Below are 18,604 nucleotides of genomic sequence, written 5' to 3'. Positions count from 1 at the left end.
CAGTGGAGAATCTGTTTGGGGAGTCTCTCTCTTCCTTTGCTCCTCTCTCTGCTTTCTCTCCCTCTCTCTCTCTCTTAAGTAAATAAACAAAGGTAATTATACACATACCATACACATGTCATACAATTCATCCTTTTAAGTTTATAATTAAATGACCTTTACTGAACTCACACATTTGTGCAACCATCACTATAACCATTTTTGAACATTTATTTATTGTTCACAAGGAAACCATGTACCCTTTAGCAGTCCTTCCTCACCTCTCCCCAACTACTAATCTGCTTTCTGTCACCATAGGTTTGTCTGCTGTGGACATTTTATATACGTGGAATCATACAATACAGACTCTTTTGTGATTTTTTAAATATATATATATATATATATTTAATTTATTTATTTGACAAAAAGAGACCTAGTGAGAGAGGGAACACAAGCAGGGAAGCAGGAGAAGACGAGGGAGAAGCAGGCTTCTTGCCGAGCAGGGAACCCGATACAGGGCTCGATCCCAGGAACATGGGATCACGACCTGAGCCTAAGGCAGGTGCTTAACAACTGAGCCACCCAGGCACCCTGTGACTGGCTTTTTTAGCATGGTATTTATAAGATTCATCCATGGTGCAGCTTGTATCAATACTCTATTTTGATGAGTGGATAAATAGAATGTGGTGTTCCATATGATGGGATATTGTTTGGCAATAGAAGGGTGATTCTTTCAAACATATTTTCTTTGCCTTTGATATTCTACAGTTTTAGTATAATGTCTTCATATGGACTTATTTTTATTTACCTTTACTTGTATGTTTGAGTTTCCTATATTTTTGCATTAGTTTCTTTGGTTTATTCTGCAAAATTCTTGTTGTTTTCTCTGTTGGCTTTTGCTATTCTTTTTCATCCCTCTGGGATCTTAATTAGATGTAGATTACTTTAGACTTCCCCCTTCTATCTTTTTTTTTTAAATTTTTTATTTTTTATAAACATATATTTTTATCCCCAGGGGTACAGGTCTGTGAATCACCAGGTCTACACACTTCACAGCACTCACCAAAGCACACACCCTCCCCAATGTCCACAATCCCACCCCCTTCTCCCAACCACCCTCCCCCCAGCAACCCTCAGTTTGTTTTGTGAGATTAAGAGTCACTTATAGTTTGTCTCCCTCCCAATTCCATCTTGTTTCATTGATTCTTCTCCTACCCGCTTAAGCCCCCATGTTGCATCACCACTTCCTCATATCAGGGAGATCATATGATAGTTGTCTTTCTCTGCTTGACTTATTTCGCTAAGCATGTTATGCTCTAGTTCCATCCATGTTGTCGCAAATGGCAAGATTTCATTTCTTTTGATGGCTGCATAGTATTCCATTGTGTATATATACCACATCTTCTTGATCCATTCATCTGTTGATGGACATCTAGGTTCTTTCCATAGTTTGGCTATTGTGGACATTGCTGCTATAAACATTCGGGTGCACATGCCCCTTTGGATCACTACGTTTGTATCTTTAGGGTAAATACCCAATAGTGCAATTGCTGGGTCATAGGGCAGTTCTATTTTCAACATTTTGAGGAACCTCCATGCTGTTTTCCAGAGTGGCTGCACCAGCTTGCATTCCCACCAACAGTGTAGGAGGGTTCCCCTTTCTCCGCATCCTCGTCAGCATCTGTCATTTCCTGACTTGTTGATTTTAGCCATTCTGACTGGTGTGGGGTGATAGCTCATTGTGGTTTTGATTTGTATTTCCCTGATGCCGAGTGATGTGGAGCACTTTTTCATGTGTCTGTTGGCCATCTGGATGTCTTCTTTGCAGAAATGTCTGTTCATGTCCTCTGCCCATTTCTTGATTGGATTATTTGTTCTTTGGGTGTTGAATTTGCTAAGTTCTTTATAGATTTTGGACACTAGTCCTTTATCTGATATGTCATTTGCAAATATCTTCTCCCATTCTGTCAGTTGTCTTTTGATTTTGTTAACTGTTTCCTTTGCTGTGCAAAAGCTTTTGATCATGAAAATCCCAATAGTTCATTTTTGCCCTTGCTTCCCTTGCCTTTGGCGATGTTCTTAGGAAGATGTTGCTGCGGCTGAGGTCGAAGAGGTTGCTGCCTGTGTTCTCCTCAAGGATTTTGATAGATTCCTTTTGCACATTGAGGTCCTTCATCCATTTTGAGTCTATTTTGGTGTGTGGTATAAGGAAATGGTCCAATTTCATTTTTCTGCATGTGGCTGTCCAATTTTCCCAGCATCATTTATTGAAGAGGCTGTGTTTTTTCCATTGGACATTCTTTCCTGCTTTGTCGAAGATTAGTTGACCGTAGAGTTGAGGGTCTATTTCTGGGCTCTCTATTCTGTTCCATTGATCTATGTGTCTGTTTTTGTGCCAGTACCATGCCATCTTGATGATGACAGCTTTGTAATAGAGCTTGAAGTCCTGAATTGTGATGCCACCAACTTTGCCTTTCTTTTTCAATATCCCTTTGGCTATTCTAGGTCTTTTCTGGTTCCATATAAATGTTAGAATTATTTGTTCCATTTCTTTGAAAAAGATGGATGGTACTTTGATAGGAATTGCATTAAATGTGTAGATTGCTTTAGGTAGCATAGACATTTTCACAATATTTATTCTTCCAATCCAGGATCATGGAACATTTTTCCATTTCTTTGTGTCTTCCTCAATTTCTTTCATGAGTACTTTATAGTTTTCTGAGTATAGATTCTGTGCCTCTTTGGTTAGGTTTATTCCTAGGTATCTTATGGTTTTGGGTGCAATTGTAAATGGGATTGACTCCTTAATTTCTCTTTCTTCTGTCTTGTTGGTGTAGAGAAATGCAACTGATTTCTGTGCATTGATTTTATATTCTGACACTTTACTGAATTCCTGTACAAGTTCTAGCCGTTTTGGAGTGGAGTCTTTTGGGTTTTCTACATATAGTATCATATCATCTGCGAAGAGTGATAATTTGACTTCTTCTTTGCCGATTTGGATGCCTTTAATTTCCTTTTGTTGTCTGATTGCTGAGGCTAGGACCTCTAGTACTATGTTGAATAGCAGTGGTGATAATGGACATCCCTGCCGTTTTCCTGACCTTAGCGGAAAAGCTTTCAGTTTTTCCCATTGAGAATGATATTTGCAGTGGGTTTTTCATAGATGGCTTTGATGATATTGAGGTATGTGCCCTCTATCCCTACACTTTGAAGAGTTTTGATCAGGAAGGGATGCTGTACTTTGTCAAATGCTTTTTCAGCATCTATTGAGAGTATCATATGGTTCTTGTTCTTTCTTTTATTGATGTGTTGTATCACATTGACTGATTTGCGGATGTTGAACCAACCTTGCAGCCCTGGAATAATTCCCAATTGGTCGTGGTGAATAATCCTTTTAATGTACTGTGAATCCTATTGGCTAGTATTTTGGTGAGAATTTTCGCATCTGTGTTCATCAAGGATATTGGTCTATAGCTCTCTTTTTTGATGGGATCCTTGTCTGGTTTGGGGATCAAGGTGATGCTGGCCTCATAAAATGAAATTGGAAGTTTTCCTTCCATTTCTATTTTTTGGAACAGTTTCAGGAGAATAGGAATTAGTTTTTCTTTAAATGTTTGGTAGAATTCCCCCGGGAAGCCGTCTGGCCCTGGGCTTTTGTTTGTTTGGAGATTTTTAATGACTGTTTCAATCTCCTTACTGGTTATGGGTCTGTTCAGGCTTTCTATTTCTTCCTGATTCAGTTGTGGTAGTTTATGTTTCTAGGAATGCATCCATTTCTTCCAGATTGTCAAATTTGTTGGCCTAGAGTTGCTCATAGTATGTTCTTATAATAGTTTGTATTTCTTTGGTGTTAGTTGTGATCTCACCTCTTTCATTCATGGTTTTATTTATTTGGGTCCTTTCTCTTTTCTTTTTGATTAGTCGGGCCAGGGGTTTATCAATTTTATTAATTCTTTCAAAGAACCAGCTCCTAGTTTCGTTGATTTGCTCTATTGTTTTTTTGGTTTCTATTTCATTGATTTCTGCTCTGATCTTTATGATTTCTCTTCTCCTGCTGGGCTTAGGGTTTCTTTCTTGTTCTTTCTCCAGCTCCTTTAGGTGTAGGGTTAGGTTGTGTACCTGAGACCTTTCTTGTTTCTTGAGAAAGGCTTGTACTGCTATATATTTTCCTCTCAGGACTGCCTTTGTTGTGTCCCACAGATTTTGAACCGTTGTATTTTCATTGTCATTTGTTTCCATGATTTTTTTCAATTCTTCTTTAATATCCCGGTTGACCCATTCATTCTTTAGAAGGATGCTGTTTAGTCTCCATGTATTTGCGTTCTTTCCAAACTTCCTTTTGTGGTTGAGTTCTAGCTTTAGAGCATTGTGGTCTGAAAATATGCAGGGAATGATCCCAATCTTTTGATACCGGTTGAGTCCTGATTTAGGACCGAGGATGTGATCTATTCTGGAGAATGTTCCATGTGCACTAGAGAACAATGTGTATTCTGTTGCTTTGGGATGAAATATTCTGAATATATCTGTGATGTCCATCTGGTCCAGTGTGTCGTTTAAGGCCTTTATTTCCTTGCTGATCTTTTGCTTGGATGATCTGTCCATTTCAGTGAGGGGAGTGTTAAAGTCCCCTACTATTATTGTATTATTGTTGATGTGTTTCTTTGATTTTGTTATTAATTGGTTTATATAGTTGGCTGCTCCCACGTTGGGGGCATAGATATTTAAAATTGTTAAATCTTCTTGTTGGACAGACCCTTTGAGTATGATATAGTGTCCTTCCTCATCTCTTTGGCTTAAAATCTAATTGATCTGATATAAGGATTGCCACTCCTGCTTTCTTCTGATGTCCATTAGCATGGTAAATTCTTTTCCACCCCCTCACTTTAAATCTGGAGGTGTCTTCGGGCTTAAAATGAGTTTCTTGGAGGCAACATATAGATGGGTTTTGTTTTTTTATCCATTCTGATACCCTGTGTCTTTTGACAGGGGCATTTAGCCCATTAACATTCAGGGTAACTATTGAGAGATATGAATTTAGTGCCATTGTATTGCCTGTAAGGTGACTGTTACTGTATATGGTCTCTGTTCCTTTCTAATCTACCACTTGTAGGCTCTCTCTTTGCTTAGAGGACCCCTTTCAATATTTCCTGTAGAGCTGGTTTGGTGTTTGCAAATCCTTTCAGTTTTTGTTTGTCCTGGAAGCTTTTAAAATCTCCTTCTATTTTCAATGATAGCCTAGCTGGATATAGTATTCTTGCCTGCATGTTTTTCTCGTTTAGTGCTCTGAAAATATCATGCCAGCTCTTTCTGGCCTGCCAGGTCTCTGTGGATTGGTCAGCTGCCAATCTAATATTTTTACCCTTGTATGTTACAGACTTCTTTTCCCGGGCTGCTTTCAGGATTTTCTCTTTGTCACTGAGACTTGTAAATTTTACTATTAGGTGACGGGGTGTGGGCCTATTCTTATTGATTTTGAGGGGCATTCTCTGAACCTCCTGAATTTTGATGCTCGTTCCCTTTGCCATATTGGGGAAATTCTCCCCAATAATTCTCTCCAGTATACCTTCTGCTCCCCTCTCTCTTTCTTCTTCTTCTGGAATCCCAATTATTCTAATGTTGTTTCGTCTATGGTGTCACTTATCTCTCGAATTCTCCCCTCGTGGTCCAGTAGCTGTTTGTCCCTCTTTTGCTCAGCTTCTTTATTCTCTGTCATTTGGTCTCCTATATCATTAATTCTTTCTTCTGCCTCATTTATCCTAGCAGTGAGAGCCTCCATTTTTGATTGCACCTCATTAATAGCTTTTTTGATTTCAACTTGGTTAGATTTTAGTTCTTTTATTTCTCCAGAAAGGGCTTTTATATCTCCCGAGAGGGTTTCTCTAATATCTTCCATGCCTTTTTCGAGCCCGGCTAGAACCTTGAGAATTGTCATTCTGAACTCTAGATCTGACATATTACCAATGTCTGTATTGATTAGGTCCCTAGCCTTCGGTACTGCCTCTTGTTCTTTTTTTTGTGGTGAATTTTTCCGTCTTGTCATTTTGTCCAGTTAAGAGTATATGAAGGAGCAAGTAAAATACTAAAAGGGTGACAACAACCCCAGGAAAATATGCTTTAATTCCCCCTTCTATCTTGAAAGTCATTTTCTCTCTCCTTTTCTCCCACTTTGCATCTGGGACATTTTCCCAGCTCTACAGTCTCCTCAAGTTCTTTGTTCAAAAGTTTCTTATATGCTTTAACATATCCATTAAGTCTTTAATTTCAACATTTGTATTTTCATTTTATTATTATTTTATTATTTTTCAAATATTCTTGTCATTATTGGCTTCTATTGCAGGATTTATCTTTTATTTCTTTAAATACATTTTACCTGCTTATCTCATATTTTTGATGTGGAGTTTCCAAGTCTGCATCTCCTCATGTCTACTTTCTTTTGTCTGTAGTAAATTATTATTGGTTATAAACATATATTTGGTTGAACTTTATCATGATATTCTTGAGGGACTAATTAATGAATCCTTAGTCACAGGTTCAGTTTTTCCATCTTGTGGTGGTGCAAGACTCGGTTTCCCAGTCTAGAATTGTATTTGCTTACCACCACTGCTTTTACTTTGGCATTAGCTCACTCATACTTTTGTTACTATTTTTGTCTTTGAAGAATCCCTTTATATTCTTGTAAGACAGCAAACTTTTTTAAAGTGCATATTTTTTCCATTATCCATAAAATAATGTCTAGGAGAAAGGCCCATCTATGTGCCTGTCTACCATTATGTTGGAAGCATACGTCCTTTATAAATACATTTTTCTTCTATATCTGCATCTATGTCTGTATTTCCTGCACATCAAGTCCTTTTTTTCTCACACTCTTTATTCTATTTTTTGAAAGAAGACTAACACCAAGTATAAATCAGTAAAGTTCTTATTTTCATAATATACTCCTTCCATATCCCCTGTTTTCATTCTTGTTGTGTTTCATTCCCCTTCCTGCAGATTGTTTGCCTGGAGGTGACAGGCACTATGCATAATTCAACTTTATAACCCTCAGCACATCGCCTGTCACACAGAAGGTGTTCAATAGATATCAAATAAAAAAGTAAATTATAATGCTTAAAGTCGACCTAATTCCTGTATTAATCATACAAAAATACAGTGATTACTCGATTTTGTGTCAAAATACAAGACCCGTTTTATTATGTTCCCAATGTTTGCCTAGTTAACTTTTTTTTTTTTTTTTTTCATTTTAAAAACCAAGCTCAATTAGATTTTCCTCAGGAAATCTTCCCTGATCCTTCCACCTTAGTCCCTATTAGCTATTATTTCCTTATGTTTCCATAGCATGCTGTGTGTGCCTCCAATATAGCACTTATAATGTGGAAAGATAATTGTCTGTTTATGATCTATCTTCTACAACATAATGAACAATTTCACAGCAGAGACCATTTTTCAATATTGTATCATCAGCACTGAACTAAATTCCAGATTGGCAATATGTGATAAACAGTTGTTGAATGAATCCAAATAAATTTGAGACTAACATTGGTCTTTTTATATTTTTAATGTGAATAAATTCTATTGAACTTATAGTGAAAATAAATGATCTATCTCATGCTCAAATATATGCACGTGTCATTGAGCATACACACTTCACTTTCACAGAAAATAATTGAATAATAATGTAGCATGACAAAATATGTGTCAAGTTAAGAATTGCATAATTTTCAAATAAATTTCTAATAATTTAATAAGGCTAAAAAACATTCTCTAATAACAGCATCAATAGCATCAACAATTTTAAAAACAGTAAAAGAAACTGAATTTTTTAACCTGAATGTATCTGAATGTATCTTTTCAAAAGATTAATTAGTATCCTAATTGTTGAATTTGTAAAACCATTTTACTAAATAATATTATAAATAAGAAAGGCAGTGATAGTTTCCACTATACTCATCATTTTAGATTAAAATGTTTACAGTCATTGGAAAGCCTTCAAGATGTTTAGAAAAAATATTCTAGTTAGTGATATTATTTATTTTTGTTCTATCTTATGATATTTTAATAATAAAATTTTTTTTAAATATTATCTTCTGAAAATATTCCTAGCATATTCATTCTTAAGGATACTTTATACTGCTAATTTTTGCTCAAATCTATTGAGACATAATGAAAAAAAAGTTTAATTATACTAAATAAATCAACACATTTAAGTTTTTTGCCACTTGCATGATTCCGTAGGTTCTAGACTCTAACTGATCACATGAAAAATTATTTCTGTAAGAAAAATGCATCATCAAAACAAAGGAGCAAAGGGAAGAAAAAAGAGAGAGAGGGACAAACCAAGAAATAGACTCTTGGGGCACCTATGTGGCTCATTCTGTTAAGGGGCTGCCTTCAGCTCAGGTCATGATCCCAGGTCTGGCTCCCTGCTCGTGGACAGCCTGCTCTTCCTCTCCTTTTGCCTACTGCTCTCTGCCCACTTGTGCTCTCAATCTCACTCTCTCTCTGTCAAATAAATAAATAAATAAAATCTTAAAAAAAAAAAAAAAGAAACAGACTCTTAACTGTAGAGAATAAACATGGGAGAGATGGAAGGGGGAATGGGTGACATAGGTGATGGGAATTAACGATGGCACTTGTAATGAGCATCAGATGTTGTATGGATGTATTGAATCCCTGTATTACACACCTGAAATTAGTATTACACTCTTTGTTAACTAGACTGGAATTTAAATAAAAACCTAAAAAAAAAAGAAAAGAAAAATGCCTCATACCGCTATTGGAATGAAGATTAAGAAGAATACTAGAAAAGGCATGAAATTCATTCAGTGAAGATGCAAGATGAAAAAACACATGCCCAATATAATTTCAACTACATGAAAAAGTGTAGGATAAAGAAAACAACAACAACAAAAAAGACATCAAGGTATCAATAATGATTGTACTGTAGAGACCTGTTTCCTTTACTCTGTGAGGACACAGTTGAAAACCACTTGCATACATCACCAGTACAGAAATGTGGCCACTAGTTCTACAGAGGCAGTGTGTGCGTGTTCATGTATGAGGAAGTGGTGGAGGAGGAGAGAAGGGGAACCTGCACAGAGACAGAAAAAAACAAAAAACAAGGAAAGGACAGGGCAGAAGTAAGTAAAAAGGCAGGGAGAAAAGGAAGGAGAAGTGGGAGGAGTCTGCGGACTGGAAATTACCTGAAAACACTAGGGAACTTCACAGTTAGAGACCAGAGGGAAGAGAAGCACTTAACAAATTTTATTAACATTTAATGATGATTTTCCCTACTTTTTCCCTAATTGGTCATTTTAGTTAGTTTCTAGCAATCCTATACTCCCCTAGAGAGCCAAAGATGAATATTGTATTCTATGTTATTTTAGGTGCTACATCTAGCTGTGATTTTTACTAACTTTGGTCTTTCCCCAGGGTACTCATTATGGAGAAATGACAACTTGGTATCTACTAGATTTAATTGGATAACATTTAGGTATAAGGTGTGTGTAATTTCCCATCAGTATGGATGTTAATCAGTAACCCCAAACACCTTAAAAAAAAAACCCAAATAAACAACAACATCAAAAATAACACCAACCAAAAAAACCCACAAACATGGACCACATAAACCCAGAATCTTTGCATTAGTTTACAAAACAGTTGTTTTGCATGCAAGACAATCATAACTGGCAGTATATAATGCTGGCAATGTATCCTTTAAAGCTCTGAAACCAGAATTTATGGGTCTGGATTCCAACTATGCCTCCTATTAGCTTTGTAATCATGTTGAAGTTACTTGGCTTATCTTGGTCCCACAGTCCACATCTGTAAAACTGCGCAAATAATAACACCTACTTCATAGATTTGCTATGAGGATGGCAGGAGGAATCCACAAAGCAACTAGTATAACATGCGGCACAAAGTGATAGGTAAGCAACAATATGTACCATTATAGAAGAGGGCCCTGGAACACAAACCTACTACATAGAGAGATGTGGGGGACGGGCATTGAATAAAAACAGGAAATACAGAAATACATAAATTTTGAAATGCAAAATTTAATACAAAAAGTTAATGATAAGCTTATCATACGGGTTTGAAAATTTTCCATATTATTCACCAGGTTCAACATTACAATTATCTAACCCAAATTCTTATGTGGCATATCAAAATGCCCCTATTATTTAAAAAACTAATTTATAAAAGGAAAATACAACCAAATTTGTATTTAATATGAATTTTGATTTTGAGGATCTAAAAGCTAATATTTAATGAGTGTGGTTCTAAGTACCTCATGTAGATCAATCCAATGCTTGCAGGCACCCCACGAAAGGAAGCACTATTATAACTATCCCTATTTTAAGGAAGAAAAAACAAGATACAGCGAGATTAGAAAGCTATCTCACTGCAAGTGCTGAGATTTGATCCCCAAAAGACTGAGTCTAGTATATGAACCATTATAAAATTTGCCTAATTGAATTATTATTTTTTGTACCTCACAATGTAAAATTTCAAATATAAGGTCTTACTTACTATGTCATGTATAGATGGAATTTGAACTATATTTTAATTGATACTTACTTTCAAAACCAAACATGATATATAACTTTACATTGTCAATAAAATATTTTCTTAAAACATTAATTTAAACTAATTAAAATAAGGCATATCATTCTATTATAATAATAATTTTAGACTTCTGAAATGTCAAAATTAGTCTTTCTATAGTATGAAATAATAACTATATTTCATCATTGTTACTTTACTATATTAATAATATACTAATATAACATATACATTAAGTATATAACATATAGTTAACATGTAACTTACCAGTTACTTTTCTTAGAAGGCATCATTATAACTGGATTTGATTAAAGCATATTCTCCCATAATTAAGGCAGAGAGAAACTGACTTCAGTCCAACCACCTATTTCTTTGGCAGTGGATAGGAATGGTATTAATACAGTATAACATATAACAAATATTATTTATTATGAAATATGAAAAAAATGATGAAAAAGTAAGATTAACTTCTGAAGGTCTTACTGCAAAAGGAGTTTGTAGAGAAAAGAATCATTAAATGTCTCTGTCCTAAAGTTTTATGGTTCCATATAAAATTCAATTCAGTTGCCTTATAAGACTTATGAATGAGTTCAATACCTGTCTAAATTTCAGAAATGGAAATATAAATATTTATTTCATTTTCATATATGTTATATCATATTTATTATTGTCTTTTTTTTACTCACTTATAACCTTTCTATATTTTCACCCTTATAGGGCATAGCTCAGGTGAACAGGGAAAATCCCATCAATGAAATGATTAGACTTTATGTATGTTTTGCATTTTAAGAATAATTACATTTTAAACCAACTTTAGTAAGTCTGTTTTAGAATGTTTTGCATGTACTGCATATACATCCATTATCTCTATTTTGCAAAATTGTTTCCTGCTTTAGTTCCTGGTCTTTTAGTATAGGCAAGTTATTTCAAATCAAGTTACAAGGATTTCTTTTAGGTGGCATTATTTGACTACCATTTAATTTACTCTATTTACACAAATGATCAGGACTCACAAATTATGTTGGTTGCCCAGTATAAATGGGATATACCAGCTATGAGGATTAAGTTTGAAAAATTTATTTTCAAAGTGCTGAATTTGGTTGTTTAATAGGGTAGTTTCCCAGAACAATGGTCATTTGCAGACTATTGAAAACCCAATCTTCAAGAACAGTTAAAACCTTAGTTTCTAGGTTTTCAGGAGATGGTCATTTTTGTTTTGTCAGTTTTGTTTTGGACCCTGGTCCTAAACCAAAGGCCTAAGTATGTTAGTAAACAAAGATATTTCTGGTTATTCACAGAAAGAGCACAGTGGATATGGGATAACATTTGGCCTTGATGACAGGTGACAGTTGATTTCTGCCTTGTGTGATTTAGAAACAGAAACTGAAGGATCCCTGGGTGGTTTTTGTTTTTGTGTTTTTGTTGTTGTTGTGTTTCTGTTTTGCTTTGTCTTTTAACGCATTCTTGTAGCAAAAGTTCCTGGAAGATCTGAGATTCTGTCTATAAAATTTATCACTAAACTAATAGTATAGGATAAGGAGATTCAACTAAATTTTATTATATATACTGTAGCTTAAAAGTAATTTTATTTTAGCCTCACAGTGGGGAACAGTTGCAGACTGTAAGGAAATTCCTTACTTGTCAGTTATTGCTCCTAGCAGGCATCATTATAACTGGAGTTGCTTTCATCTTCTCCTATGGTTAAGGCAGAGAGAAACCTACTTTAGTCCAATCACCTATTCCTTTGGCAGTAAATTAGAAATGAGACACAGACTACAGAGCAGTAAGCAATGCAAGAACTGGTCACCAACCAGAGCGCTATGCTTCTTGGTCAACTGAACTCTAGACTAAGGGAGGGTGACCTGTCTTTGGCTGGTAGAAACTTGTTCATATATCCCCATTTACAGCTTCTGCAGATCCTCGTGGTTGGTGGGATTTCCATATTATCACGAACTTTGTGGTAAAAAGCTGAAGTGAACTCTGTTCATTGTCACTTTGGAAGATACATGGGGCACCTAGCAAGCAGAAAAAAAAAAAAAAAAACCATTATCTGGTATGTAAACTCAGTTGCAGTTAGAAGATAAGGGTCTTTGTGCACAAATCATAATCAAGAGAACATACAGATTTGTAACATTTACTACTGAAATTTGACCTCCCTACAAGAGAAGCAGTCTACCAGGTCTGATATTATGGAAACATTCTTTGTGATTGCTTGGTTATTATATTCTGTTAACTGGCAATTTGCTTTTCAAGGGATAAAAAAAGATGAAAACTGGTGTTCAGTTTCTCTGAATATCTCCAGCCTTGGCTATTTTCCATGGAAATGAAATCTTCCTCAAATGTTCACTTCATTCACACTTATAACAAAGTCTGAATGTTTAATTTTTTCAATCATTTCAAAAATATAATGGGAAAATTGTATTTATAAATTCAAAGTTAGTGCTTATGTTCATATACATACAAAACCCACGCACACACCTGGCTATGAATCTATGTCATTCTATACATTAGCCCAGAAATTGTGAGCAAGAATTTGACTGAAATCTTTGACTCTTCCCCTTTTTAAGTCAACTATGAGTAGTCTAATCAGGAAAACTCTTTAGTCAAATCTTCTTAAAGGATTACTGGCAATAATGTCCCTTTATTATTATTTCATTATTTCAAAATCACCTTTTATTTTTTCCAAATCACCTGTTTCATGGAACTTACTATATTAAACATGAGGAAATGTATCTACATTGTAAAGAAGAATATATAATCACTTTTATAAAACAGCTTTCAAGAAAATTTCACTAAATGCATTCTGGATGCTATTGGGTATCTACTGAAAAAATGGTTCTAGAAAATAAATGCAAAGATGAAAATATTTTACTTCAAATGTCTCATAGCAATCCAACATTTTATTCTGACAAACTAGGAAAGCAAAATTTGAATGGAATGGCAAAATATAAGCATAATAAAATTGTACTCTTCTGTGACTCTTCTTTGGAGACATTTAGATCACTGAAAACATGGGCAAAGCTTTGTAACTAAAATGACTCTTGTTAGTAGTGAGGATTGTGGGGTATGGAAAGTTCACAAGGATGTCAGTGGCTTTTGCTAAAATTCAGAGGTGCCCAAAGAATAGCACATAAGATTCTGAACTTTTAAAGCAGTTTTTTTTTTCTTTCTTTCTTTTATCGTAGGATTACAGAGTGAATATCTTTCTTCGTCAGAAATGGAATGATCCCCGCCTTGCGTATAGTGAATATCCTGATGACTCTTTAGACCTAGACCCTTCTATGCTGGACTCCATTTGGAAACCTGACTTGTTCTTTGCCAATGAAAAGGGTGCCAACTTTCATGAAGTTACTACAGACAATAAATTATTACGAATTTTCAAGAATGGAAATGTTCTTTACTCAATAAGGTGAGTCATAGACAAATCCCTGATTCCAGTGAAATACTGTGTTTTTTTTTTTTAATGAATGTTTTGAGATTTTTGAGTGAGTGCTATCATTGTTCTTCTTGCGTTCCTCTAATATACCATTTCCCAAATATGTCTAATCACCAATAATAGACCCAAGTTCCAGATCTAGAAACTGTATGAGTAATTCTTGAAAATCCACTTTTAAAATTTTTTTATTTTTTATTTTTTAAAGATTTTATTTATTTTTTTGACAGAGAGAGAGACACAGCAAGAGAGAGAACACAAGCAGGGGGAATGGGAGAGGGAGAAGCAGGCTTCCCAGTGATCAAGGAGCCTGATGTGGTGCTTGATCCCAGGACCCTGGGATCATGACTAGAGCCAAAGTCAGAGGCTTACTGACTGAGCCACCCAGGTGCCCCAAAATCCATTTTTTAGAAAATAAATGGCTCAGCCTCTTAATATCAGCAAAATTGGTGGACAGTTTAAAGGCAAATTGAATGATAGCTGATTCATACACTGTGATTATATTTTTACAGATGCATACTTCTTTAAAATATTTGTTGGTGAAGAAATATTTGGATTTACTTGTCTGGAATTCATTTTCCATAAATTATTTTTGAGATATTTATATTTTTTTGATCTCCTTGGGGTTCTCTGGTCATTCTTTAGTAAAGATCTTATTTACATTTCAGTTAAGACTATATAGCTTTTAATAATACAAAAACATAATTAATTCATACCAATATATAAACACTGATATTAAAATTTCTTGACTGTTGAACTTGAGAGCTTATTCAACCTTGTCTGTTTATTAAATATTAAATGGGTGTAAAATCAATAAACAATAGTTGAAAGGATGTATTTGATGATTTGTGTCACACCTGAGAAATATTCTAAAATAAAATTATCTTAAAACTTCCATAATTTATTTTTTTTATTTAGTTTATAGGTAGGTTATATATATTTCATTGTTTATATCAAGTCCTATTGGATTGGAAAATGGGCCATGCATTAAGAATTGCTTACATATCTTGGCAACGTTTTTGAGAAAAGTTATGAAATGATTCTGAATTGCCTCTTTTGTCTTTCAGTATGAGTTCAGATAAAACAGATGTCTCTTAGCTCCTTGTTTTTGTTTGTTACAACCATGCTCACTTAATCAGAATAAATTCATTTTTGTGAGTTGTTTTTAGAAATCTCATAGGACTTTAAAATCTTCAAATGGCAGTTTCTTTGTTAACAAAAATTGTGCTAGAAAAAAAAAATCTCACTCAATTTACAAATGGAACATCTGTGATGTTTCATGAGAGACCTGGCTTTCTTGCTTGTTTAAAGACTGTCCTGGAAATCCTGATCGATCGAACTTATCCATTTATTCCTATTTCCTTCTTACACCTCCTAAAACAAAGAAATAAACTGAGTAAGGAGTAAAAAAGGCATTAACACACAGGAGGATGAAAGTAATGGGAAAAACGACAGTGACAGATGAGCGATTATGACATATTTTAGAACACTGGAAAATGAATGCATTGTGAAAACTGACTTAATAGGCACAACTGAAATCTGAGCTACAGAGAGGGACCCCAAAAGGAAGAAAATAATATCCTCAAACTTTTAGAAATTTAAGGTATCTAAGACTTCAGAAAGTGGAAGCTAGATAAGAAAGAAAAGGACAAGAATTGATTTAAAATCTGCAGAAAGAAGACTGAGCTTTCTATTCCTGAGTTTTTTATCCATGTCCTTCAGACTAGGAACTACTTTTTTTTTTTTTTTTTTTTTCCATCTGGAATGAGCAGAAAGAGGATGGAAAACCTGGGGGAGGTTCTACCATGAGCTTCAAGAGTAGACTCCAGGTACAGCTGACATCTGTCATGGGGCATTATACTAAGAAAATGGAGATTACATGATGTTTGCACACTGTCTGGTGAAATGTTTGTTCTCCGTAAAATGCTGAAAGCCAGTCCTAAACCTCTTCTATTGAGCAGTAGTAGTCAGAAGAATGTACCTCTGGGAAAATATCTACAGATATGACAATTGGGGAACCACCAAGAAAAAATCTGCACGGTCATGTTATTATTCTACTGTTAAGCCCATTACTCAGTGAACCATCTGCTACTAACTGAGTTCCAAATGGTTTTTCTTACCTTATTTTTAAATAAAAACAGACATTTGAGAACATTCTATAATAGTAATGATCAAAAAAGAAGCAGAGACCATGGAATGCTTGGGTGGCTCAGATAGCTAAGCATCTGCCTTCTGCTCAGATCATGATCCCAGGGTCTTGAGATTGAGCCTTATGTTAGGTTCCCAGCTCAACAGGGAGTCCGCTTCTCTCTCTCCCTCTGCCTCTCCCCCTGCTTACCCCCTCTCTGTCACTCTTTCTTTCTCAAGTGAGTACATAAAATCTTAAAAAAGAAAGAAAAAAGCAGAGGCCAAAAGAAACACAAAGAGGAAATAAAGAGAAAAGAGGAGAAAATTAAAGAAATAGAAAAGGATTGACTCGAGAAAATACAGAGAGCAGAAGAGACCATTAAAAAAAAAAAAATCCCTGGAAAGATGAGATAACTACACGCATGAAATAAGAAAGGAATAAAAGGAATCATTCAGAGCATAACAGGAGCAAAGAATAAAGCAAAGTGAGAAAAAGAATCAGATGAAGTGAAGATATCTCCCAAAAAGTAGAATCAAGATACAAAGAAATAGAGGAGTGTCGCGAGCAAAACCCCTGCGTCCCGCCAGGAGGTCGCAACGTGTAAAGAAGAGATAGAGAGATGGATATGATGTAACTCACTTGATCTTTATTGGGAGGAGGTCGGCACCACCATCGTGGTCTGGTCACGGTCCGCTGACGTCACGGAGAAGGAGACCTCGCCTCACAATCTAGACAGAGAGGTCACCGCAGAAGTTGAGACTGAGAACCAGCGAGTGGTGGGCAACGAAACTGTCGGGGCATTGGTAGCACCGGCGATGATGTCCTCCCGACAGGGAACTCGCTTCACTTCAGTCCCACCTGATGCCTCTTTATATACTGTGCTAAGTCTCCTTCGTAAACATATCACATCACTTATTTTTCTTATGCTTACACACCAAAAACATACACACATCGTAAACATGTTTTGGTCTACGATATTTCGCACAAAAAAATATTTACAACTTGTTACTCCGCGCTAATCTTATCACTACACGCATATGGTCTAGGCTTACTTGCTATGTGGTTAGTTTACATTTTGTTCCTGTTTTTCATTTAGTAGGGGTTTGCACTCACTACATATTATTTATTTATTTATTCATTTATTTATTACACTTTATTTATTAAAGGTTCGTACTCACTACAAGGAGAAAGAATGTGAAAATCAGCACATCAACACAGAGGTTTAATATCTGATTAGAAAGAAAAAAGAGGAAAAACAGAGATTTCCATGAAAAACAAGGAATTGATAGTTTGCTTGCTGCAATGGCTATTGAAAGCGACACTGTAGCTCTGATAGAGGGTTTGTTGAATTTGTAGCTCTGATAGGGAATTTGTTGATTATTGAAATGAGACAATTATTAGTACTAGGGAAAACAAAATGTTACATGAGAGTTATAATTATAGCAAACAACTATGCTTAACAGTGAATAGTAATTAATTATTCATAACATGTAAACACTGACTATTAATTTAACCATAAATATTTGTGTAACTAAATTTTGAGTATTATGGGAGAATTAAGTACACAAAGTGTGGTATAAAAGACATTTTTTCCTTGTTAGAAATAATAGACAATTTCACAAACTTAAAAAATCAAGCATAATAGAATAGCAATTGAGATGTAGGACTATAAATCATTGACAAGTGTCTAAAGAGAGGCTGCCACCAGGGAGCTAGAATTTAACTGAGGGCAGGATGGAGAGGGCAAAAATACACTGTGGTTTTTTGTTTGTTTGTTTGTTTTTTAATGCTTTCTATAGTGTTTTAACTTCTAGCCTCAGTTTTTGTTTTGTTTTGTTTTGTTTGCTTCCAGAGTTTATTCTCAGTTTTTTTTGTGTTTGAACTTTTTGTGTGTGTGTGTGTGTGTTTGAACTTCTAAATGATATCCATGAATTGTACTGATAAATTTTTAAATAAAGTCCTTTTCGAGGGAGGGCTCTGGAGCCAGACACATACCTTCTAGATGTTCCGAGTTGGGATTTGGTTTTACCTTACTTATAAAATTAGCTTGTTACTTTTAAACAAGCTAATTGTTTATGAGCTTCTCATAAGAAGACACAAGACTCTGTGTCAGAGATAAAGGAATATATTATTTACCACAAGCAACATGAGCATCAGTGAATTGACCTAATTTCTCTTTTGCCCTCAAGTTTCACTGGAGCACTGGATCAGGGTAACACACACTGTGTGTCTGTGTCCCAACTGTGGAACACTGAGTTTGGGGAATCCACTGCCTTTATTATAAGCAGTAAGAAAGCCTCCTCTTTGTCCAGAAGGACAACATTATCTCACCTCTCAAAATTAGCAGCTGTATAAACAACCTGGAAAAATGGCTCAGGTAAAAGAATAGTCTGGGCCTTACAGTCTTGGTACACCCAGCAAGAGGTAGGAGTACCAAAACGCACAGAGACCCATAAATGACTGTCTCTCCCAAACCATATCCAGGCTCTATGACTTACCAG

At 35.3% G+C, this 18,604-nt stretch overlaps 1 protein-coding gene across 2 annotated transcripts in view; it reads left to right on the top strand.

The window, feature by feature from the left end:
• GLRA3 (glycine receptor alpha 3) overlaps window positions 1-18,604 on the top strand; it is a 195,591-nt gene that overhangs the window by 105,080 nt on the left and 71,907 nt on the right. For both annotated transcript variants that reach the window (XM_032332238.1, XM_032332237.1), the window contains exon 4: window positions 13,728-13,951. In XM_032332238.1, the coding sequence (XP_032188129.1) occupies window positions 13,728-13,951 (224 nt within the window). The remainder of the gene's footprint in view (window positions 1-13,727; window positions 13,952-18,604) is intronic.

The sequence above is a fragment of the Mustela erminea genome, chromosome 2 (genome assembly GCF_009829155.1).
Source record: "Mustela erminea isolate mMusErm1 chromosome 2, mMusErm1.Pri, whole genome shotgun sequence".
Taxonomy (NCBI): Eukaryota; Metazoa; Chordata; class Mammalia; order Carnivora; family Mustelidae; genus Mustela; species Mustela erminea.
This window is presented reverse-complemented; position numbering and strand designations above follow the sequence as displayed.